Here is an 8,870-nt window from a genome sequence, read left to right on the forward strand (position 1 = left end):
ATTAGATCAGGCCTACCTGGAGATAATGTCCTTTTGATCAACTCAGAATCATGTGATTTAGAACCTTAATTACATCTGCAGCATCCCTTCACCTTGGCATATGACATAACCATGGGAATGACATCCCATAATCTCTGCTATTTCTTATTGGTTAGAACAAGTCACAGGTCCTGCCCACACTCAAGAGGATGGAATTACATAAGGTTGTGACTCATTGGGGGTCCCCCTACGGTGTGTCGGCTACAGTGGGCTAGCCTGGGAGCCTGTCTGCCATACACAGACAGACAGCACACCATGTGGGGGAAGGGTTGGGCCTTGGCCGCACCTAGGCTCAAATGCTGGCTCCAGCATTTAATGGAATTTTTGAAACTTGGGCAAGTTATAAACCCTCTCAGCCTTCATTCAACCAACAGAAAGGGAAAATAAATAACAGAGTCGTTAAGGGTTAAACAAAGGGAAACTGCATGTAAAATTGCCTGACATAATAAAGCAGACACCTGAACCTTAGTTCTCCTCTCAGGAGGAACTTAGGACTTAAACACAAAGATGATACTAATGGTTTCCTCTTAAGCCTTCCAGCAGCCCAGAGAGTAACATGCGAAACGCTTTATAAGATATGACACACACTGTCTGGCCTATACCCCAGTGAGGGGTTTTCCCCACTCTGGCTGAGTTCATCTCTGGCTAAAGGTGAAACGGTCATTAGTACCTGCTGTCACATCTCAGAGCACCTCCTTTTAGCTCTGCTACCGTCTACCCACTAATGAGGAGACAAATGGATAAGTTATGGTCCAACCAACTACCATGTGTAGTTATCATAGCATCCTTTTCAAGTAAGGTTTAATGACACGGAAAAATTCTCATGGCATATTGATAATGAAAAAAAATAACCCCAAATTGTCCTTTTATGAGCTCAAGATCTGGACTCAAACTGCTTCACTATTTATGGCTTTGTGACTTTGGGCAAGTTACCTAATTTCTCTGTGTTTCCTCATCTGTAAGGTGCAGATAATGATCAGACCTACCTATCATGAGGATTAAACAAGGTCACACATATAAAACACCCAGCCCAGTGGCTGTCACCTAACAGGAACTCAATGTGTGATAGATGCTATTATTATTATAATTAGTTAAGTATCACTTTCATCATTTGAGAGGAAAAGTTTAAAAAAGACTTCTTTTTTGCTGTATGCAGGCCTCACTGCTGTGGCCTCTCCCGTTGCGGAGCACAGGCTCCGGACGCGCAGGCTCAGCGGCCATGGCTCACGGGCCCAGCCGCCATGCGGCACGTGGGATCTTCCCGGACCGGGGCACGAATCCGCGTCCCCTGCATCGGCAGGCGGACTCTCAACCACTGCGCCACCAGGGAAGCCCTAAAAAAGACTTCTTTATAAACAATATTAGCATTGTTGCCACCTCCTGAGGGGAATAAAGAAAACCTAAGAAGAAGAAGTGAGTAAATAGATATGAAGGGTCATGCTATATTTAATCACTCCCTCTGTGCCTTCCAGAAGGTCCAATGTACTCTGTACCCGAAAGCCTTTAATTTCTCCCCCCTCCTTCTCATTCCTTTCTGAATTCCCTTCACTTTCTCCATCTCTAAACAATGAAAATGACACCCTCTTTACTCTTAAATTTCACAGCAACCCCTTCCGTGAGTAATGTGTGTCAACCATTTTATAGACAATTTCTCTTTCTCTATCAATCAATCTATCCTTCTATTTATCTAAAGTAAAAGGCTGCTCAAGGGAAAGGAAGAGCCTTGTCACTGCCGCTGCGAAGTAAAACACAAACTAGGTGAAAGGCTTTCTCAGCAGGACGCTGAGAAGCTTCTAGGTGCTGATTTCTGCCAGGGAGCAGGACAGGGCTGCGCTGGGGAGAGGCCCCGTTCTCCTTGCGAGCCCTCATCTCTCAGGAAGACCCGGGGCTGGAGGATCAGCCGCCAGCACCAGGCCCTGAGCCAGGCCACGGATGCCGGGAGTTGCTAAGGACCCCAGAGAGGAATGCCCAGGAGTGAGCAGTGGGTAAAGGAACTGCTGAGCCAAACTGGTGACAAAGAACGAGAGCATCTGGCAGGCGGCGGGTCAGAGGGAGGCTCCCAGGCAGCAGGCCTGGGGCAGCACCTCGGGCAGATGGCAGGGGGAGGAAACAGATGCACAGCCAGGGGCCCCGGCAGGAAGGGCCGGCACTGAGAGTGGGGGATGAGGGATGGGAGGAAGGGAGCAGAGAGAAGGCCTTCCCTGGTACAGAACTGAAATCAATGCACTGACCCACACAGGGAGGCCTCAGAATGTCCTGGAGGGTCTCCAGGACCCACTGTAATGCCAGAAACCCTGTGCAACTCTGTCCAGACTCACGGGGGACAATGCACCAGCCCCATCCCCACCCTGGTCCCCCAGCCTCATGGACCCTTCAGCTGCTGTTTGCATCAGGACCATCTTCTCTGGCCAGTGGTTCCCAATCGGGGGTGGGGGGGACAGGCAGTTATTTGGGGTGCCCTGGAGGGGAATTCTTGCCAGTAGTTAGGAAATCCACATGCTCTGCAGCCTGAATAAATAATGTCTCATACCGCGTGGTACTATCATCCTTCCAAATTATGCGGCTGTTGCCCTAGCTTAAATACAAGTGCCTTTAAAAGTATTTGATGATTGGGATTCCCTGGTGGCACCGTGGTTAAGAATCCGCCTGCCAATGAAGGGGACACGGGTTTGAGCCCTGGTCTGGGAAGATCCCACATGCCGTGGAGCAACTAAGCCCATGCGCCACAACTGCTGAGCCTGCACTCTAGAGCCCGCGAGCCACAACTACTGAAGCCCATGTGCCTAGAGCCCATGTTCCACAACAAAAGAAGCCACCGCAATGAGAAGCCCGCGCACCACAATGAAGAATAGCCCCCGCTCGCCGCAACTAGAGAAAGCAGCGCACAGCAAAGAAGAACCAAAGCAGCCAAAAATAAATAAAATAAGTAAATTTATTTTTTTAAAAAAGTATTTGATGAAAAGAAAGGCTGCAGTAGACTTTATACAGTTCTCATTTCATACTGAACATACAGAAGATGATTTCTCCAAGACCCCTTGCTTTTGGAAAAGACATGCGGCTGCTTGTGTCTAATGGTATCACCTCTGAGCCAAAGAATAAAAGAGAACCTGTAAGATCCTTATGTGCTTATTATCTTCTTTGATTTCAACTGAAGAAGCCATGTGTCATAGAGGGTGTCCCAAAGTCACAGTGGTGACTCCATCAGCCTTGCAGTGTGACTCGTGAAAAAGATACATTTTCACACCAGCAACCAATGACTGATATAAACTCTGAAGAAATAAATCTTTTCTTGTTAAGCTCTAAAAAAATAAAATAAAAGCATTACGAAATTTCCCAGTCCATCCATGTCACTGTTCCTTTTCCAAACCATCAGACACCAAAAATAACTACTATGACTTAAAATATTACTACTATCACATTTGGCTCCTTGAAATTTCCGGATGATAAAGGGACAACCATTGATTTCTAGATATTAACAAGTCTAGACAGTTATTTAATGCCAGCATGCTCAGCAGGGCAAGAGGCACTCCATTCCTCTCTCTGTGAAAGGTGAGGGCCATTTATCCCTGGGAAGTATTTACGGCTTTGCACACCAAAACTTCTCTACATGGGAGTTCATCACTGTCTTGTTCGTGAATGGGCAGAACTGGAAGCTCCTTGAGCCACAAAAAAAGGGGGAAGGGGCTGGTCACACAGACAAAGGGACATTCATGACTGGCTATAAAGACGCTGTTGATGGGTCTTCCCTGGTAGCGCAGAGGTTGGGAGGCCGCCTGCCGATGCAGGGGACGCAGGTTCGTGCCCCGGTCCGGGAAGATCCCACATGCCGCGGAGCGGCTGGGCCCGTGAGCCATGGCCGCTGAGCCTGCGCGTCCGGAGCCTGTGCTCCGCAGCGGGAGAGGCCACAACAGTGAGAGGCCCGCGTACCGAAGAAAACAAAAAACAAACAAACAAAACAACGCTGCTGAAAACCTAATTGCAGACAAACCTTAAGTGACACGAGAAATCATTCATCATATATTAAGCAAAAAAAAGCATTTTACAAACTGTAGAGTATCACCCTTCTTCTGTAAAACCAAAACAAAACCAACAACCACAAATTATCTCTCTCCTATGAAATAGAAAATCTTACTTTAAATATCAATCTTGGGGGAGAGGGAGTGAGAGAGTCTAGTTTCTTCCCTGTGTTTCTCAAACAATGAACAAGTATTACTTCTGTTATTGGGAATAAAGCCCATAACTTATGTCTTATCATTTTTATTTGTTTGACCATTGATGGACAGCAGTTTCTTGTTCTTGGATCAGGACTGGGTTGGGGTCAAAGACTCTTGACAGTGAGGTTCTTTGCTGCCCTTAACTCTGCAGCTTCCAGGAAACAGAGTATGGGGGTGCAGGATGTATTTGGGAACCAAATGATCTGAAACAGAACACAGAGGGGTGGGCCATTCTGGGCTATGCTGGCTCATTCTCCACTCACAGGTCTATTCACGGTTATATCGGAGGCTGCAATCTCCCAAAGTCTAACTCCATTTGGAATCTCGGCTGTGAATGTCCAAGGGAAGACCATACTTGCTCCGACCTCCTAGAAAGTCTTTAGGATGCTCTCTCTGGCCAGAAAACTCAGGCACTTTCCCCCGACTCACACACCCACCTAGGCTCCTTCATCGTAAATAAGTGCTGGCAGTGCCTTCGTTACTATACTGCAATGAATAAAATGCATCCTGAATATGATCCTAATCCCTGTGACAACCAAAAAAAGCTTCCACAAAGTTCCAAAATGACCCCTAGGGGGCTGTACAGCCTCAGGTTGAGAACCATCACTTCAATGGTGGGTTGATATCGACATGATTACTTCTGGGATAGTCTTAGAAAAAGGACCATATCCTCAGCACTATCTGGCAGACCCTAGATGATCTAGGCTTGGCATATTTCTCCAGACTCACCCACATCACTCCCAGCCTTGTTCCTACCCTCCAACCATTATCACTACTCCTTCCTCCAGGTTCAGAGCCATTGTTTATGCTCTTTCTTCTTTTGGTAACACTGTTCCCTCATCCTTCAAATATTCCTTCCTCAGAGAAGCCCATCCTTACCTCCCAGACAGGGCAGACCCCCTAGTTAATTATCTATGACACCGAGGACCTCTCTTTCATAGTTTTTATCCCAGTTTATAATTTTATATTTAAAATCATTTGATTAATACTTGCCCTATTACAGCATAAAGAGAACAGGAGCTGACCTGTCAGGTTTACTCTTGCTTTCCACACTGCCCTAGCATACAGTAGGTGCTCAATATTTACTGAGTAAATAAAGGAACCTTCTTGGAATTCCCTGGCGGTCCAGTGGTTAGGACTCCGTGCTCTCACTGCAAGGGCCTGGATTCAATACCTGGTCGAGGAACTAAGATCCCACAAGCTCCGTGGTGCAGCCAAAAAATAAAAAGAAGAATAAAGGAACCTTCTGGAAGACACTTAAATTTCCATCTTCACTGCTTATGAAACTACACTCTGATTCTCCTTCCCTGTTATGGTTCTGCAAATGTCCCAGTCGCTGCCGATAGGATCTACCTTGTTAACGGCTGTATTCCACACACCTCTTTCGCACAGAGGTAAAAAGAGAGCAGATGCTCAAGAAGTGAGAGAAGCCTCTTTCTACACGTCAGGGTGGAAAGGGGAAGAACTGCCCAACACTGGCCCATTTCTCACCCTACTTCCTTCTTTTCCACCACCCCAGCATCACCCAGCTCCGACTTACGCACACTGAATAAGGACATGGAGAGGCCAAAGGGGCACGCCCAGCCCGACACACCCACATTCATCTCTCAAGATTCAACTCAAACGTCACCTTCGTCTTCCCTCCATCCTTCCTCCCTTATGTGGGCAACCACAGAGCTTTCATCTCCCCGACCAGGGAGTTTGGGGACTTGTGTGTCTCCCCAGAGCCAAAGACTCCTTGAGGGCAAGGGCTTTGTCAAATCCATCTGTTTCCGCAGAAATGGAGATGAACATGGTGCTCACAAACGTCTGCTGAACAAACAAACTGATGAGGAATGCTGGTGGAGTCCTGAGCAAGGCCCTCTGGGTCCATGCAGCTCAGGCCCCTCAGGGATCCAGGTGATGCCAGGAGACCCGGCTCCAGCTTACACTCTGAGGTTCCAGATGGACATTCCTTCCTGCCGAGTAATGGACTTGGGGAGACTTCCAGAAAAGAGGAGAAGGAGGAGAATGGGGAAGAGATAGATAGACAAGGGGCCCACGCAGAGAGTCCTAAATGGTCTCTCTGTTGTAATATGACTATCCAGCAAGGGCAATTTCACTCCCAGGGGCTCTGCTCAAACCAGCCTGCAGCCACACGGCAGTCCCCAGGGAAGGAAGAAGATGGAAGCAATCCTCCAAGTCTTTGTTCTCTTTGGAACAAGCGGCCCATCACTGTCACCTGCAACTTGGCACAAGAGCCTGATGTAAGAGGCTAGCTTAGAAGCTTAGAGTGAAACGGAGGTTCCTCTTCTCCATAATCTTTGCCCATTAAACTCATGGACCGAAACGGAGGGTCTGACCGTGATTTTTCTCCACCAAACTCATCATTCAGCTCCTGATACATTTTCCAATGCTCTGTTAAGGCCTGACCCACTCCCACCCATTTTTTTTTAAGGATGGGGAGGTAGGCTGGTCCCCTCTATTTGGCTGATCAGATCTCTTAGCCTGAACCCCAAAAATGCCTTGCTCAAAACCAACACAGCTCAGCATGATTTTTTTTGTTAGTAACTAAAATGCCTCTACTTCCTAATTTTTAGTCCATCTAGATGCTCTTCTTTGAGAAAAGGGAACTAAGTCTCTGTTCCCTTCAGGTCTGGCCCAAGCAGGAAACCAGAGCCCCCTCTACATACACTCAGCACCCAGAGTAACAGGGCTGTGGATGTCTGGGCAGCCCTCACCCCGTGTCCAGGCCTGGGGCTGGCCCACCTTGGTAGGCCCTGTCTCTGGGTCTGTGACCTTGAGTCTAACCCACATCCCTTCCTTCACCCCCCCTTTCAAAACTACCACTTCCCCCTCACCATTCTGGCTGCAAACATGACAAGGAGTGGAGTCACCAAGAGCCCAGCCCAGTTTCAAAACTTACCGAACAAACGGTAAAGGTGTTTAAAATTTTAAAATTGTAAGGAAGAAAAACATGGGAAGGCAGAAAAGAGTAGGGAACAGGAAAACAGGCTGGGCAAGGTCTGTGCTGCTGGAGGTCCCTGCAGTGGCGGTGGCACTCGGCGCCCAGGCCTTCGTCCTGCCCGCTCCACAGTGACCCCCATTCCGGCGACTCCCTCTCTCCCCAGATAAGTACCGGCTCCCCCAAAGGCCTTCCCCATTGACCGCTGCCGTCCAACGGCCCCGAGAACCGGCCCGCCCTTGGAACTTGAGGGGCAGGGCCCGGGACGGCTGCCCCAAGGGTCCCAGGGCTTTCTACTCCCGTGAACGCCTGGCCTTCGGACCCCGCGCTCGGGCGAGGGTGAGCTCCGAGCAGGAAGCCCTGCGGCGCGGGGTCCCGGGAAAGAGGCGGAGGGAGAAGGTCGGCTTCCGCGGCCTGAGCGCCGCCGCCCGGCCGCTCTCCAACCCCGGCCCGGGTCCGAAGCGGCGCGGCCCGAGAAGAGGAAGGAAGACACACAGGAACTTTGGCCGTGGTTTCGGTCAACAGCTCGCAGGCTCCGCAGAGTGGCTGGAAAAACTTGGGACCTCCGAGCGGGGGCGGCGCGAGCAGGCCGGCTGGGTGCGCCGAGTTCCAGCGCGGGGGCTGCACGCGCAACTCGCCAAAGGAAACCCCTCCAACTTGACTTGGGCGGCGAGACCCCCGCCCGGGGCGCGATGCTCCCGCCGCGGGCGCGTCCCCTCCGCGGCCACCCCGTGTGACCCCGGCTCGCGCCCGGGCCTCTCTTACCATCTGCGCCACTTTCAGCAGCGCTGCGTGGGTGCGGGGGTAGACGGGGTCCAGCAGCCCCTCCGAAGAGCTCGCGCCCAGCTGCCCCGCGCCGGCCCCGGCTCCCGGGGCGCTGCCGCTGCTGCACGTGGTGCGGACGACTCCGGGTCCGTGCGACATCGCGCGGCCCTCGCCGGCCGGCAGCTTCCCGCTGCCGAGGCCGAAGGCCAGAAGCGGAGAGGCTGGGTGGGGCCGCAGGGGCGGGGTCCTGGGGTGGGGCGGGGCCCGAGCCCCCGGCCCGAGCTGAGGACGCCCACCCAGCCTCTGCCGGACGCGCGGGGGAGGGGCTGGCCCGCGCTCTCCGGAAAGGTGGTGGCAGCCCCCGCCCTCGGGGAGGCGCGAAAGTTGGCCTGGAGGGAGGAGGGAAACGGACGCCCTGGGCCGTGGCCTTTCCGAGATGGGCGAGGCCAGGGCACAGCTGGGTCTCAGCCTCCTGGGATCTGGTGTGGGTGCGGCTGCGGATATGTGCTGAGGGTACTTGATTGAAGTATAACTCACATACACTGAAACGTCCAAACCTTCCGTGTTCAGCTCTGTTAATTGTTCTGTATGTGTATGTACACCTGTGTAACCACCGCCCACAGCAACAAATACCGGGCCGATACCCCCCCAAAAGTTCCCTCGTGCTCCTTCCCTCTTTCTGTCACTATAGATTCGTTCTGCCTCTTCTCAGACTTGATGTACTTGAAATAATACAGAATATTCTCATTTGTGTCTGGCTTCTTTCACTCAACATGATGCATCGAGATTAATCCCAATAAAACTGTGGTGAACATTCTGGTGAGATTTTTTGGTGGACAGAAGCTCTCATTTCTCCCGGGAAAATACTTAATGAGTGGCTTTCCTGGGTCACAAAGTGAACATAGGTT

The 8,870-nt window shown here is 50.9% G+C and overlaps 1 protein-coding gene across 4 annotated transcripts in view; it reads right to left on the bottom strand.

The window, feature by feature from the left end:
* Positions 1-8,325, bottom strand: part of CMTM7 (CKLF like MARVEL transmembrane domain containing 7) — a 44,961-nt gene extending 36,636 nt beyond the window's left edge. For all 4 annotated transcript variants that reach the window (XM_059077418.2, XM_067005841.1, XM_059077417.2 and 1 more), the window contains exon 1: positions 7,963-8,325. In XM_059077418.2, the coding sequence (XP_058933401.1) occupies positions 7,963-8,121 (159 nt within the window). In that variant the 5' untranslated portion in view covers positions 8,122-8,325. The remainder of the gene's footprint in view (positions 1-7,962) is intronic.
* Between the last annotated feature and the right edge of the window lie 545 nt (positions 8,326-8,870).

The sequence above is a fragment of the Kogia breviceps genome, chromosome 10 (genome assembly GCF_026419965.1).
Source record: "Kogia breviceps isolate mKogBre1 chromosome 10, mKogBre1 haplotype 1, whole genome shotgun sequence".
NCBI classification, from domain to species: domain Eukaryota; kingdom Metazoa; phylum Chordata; class Mammalia; order Artiodactyla; family Physeteridae; genus Kogia; species Kogia breviceps.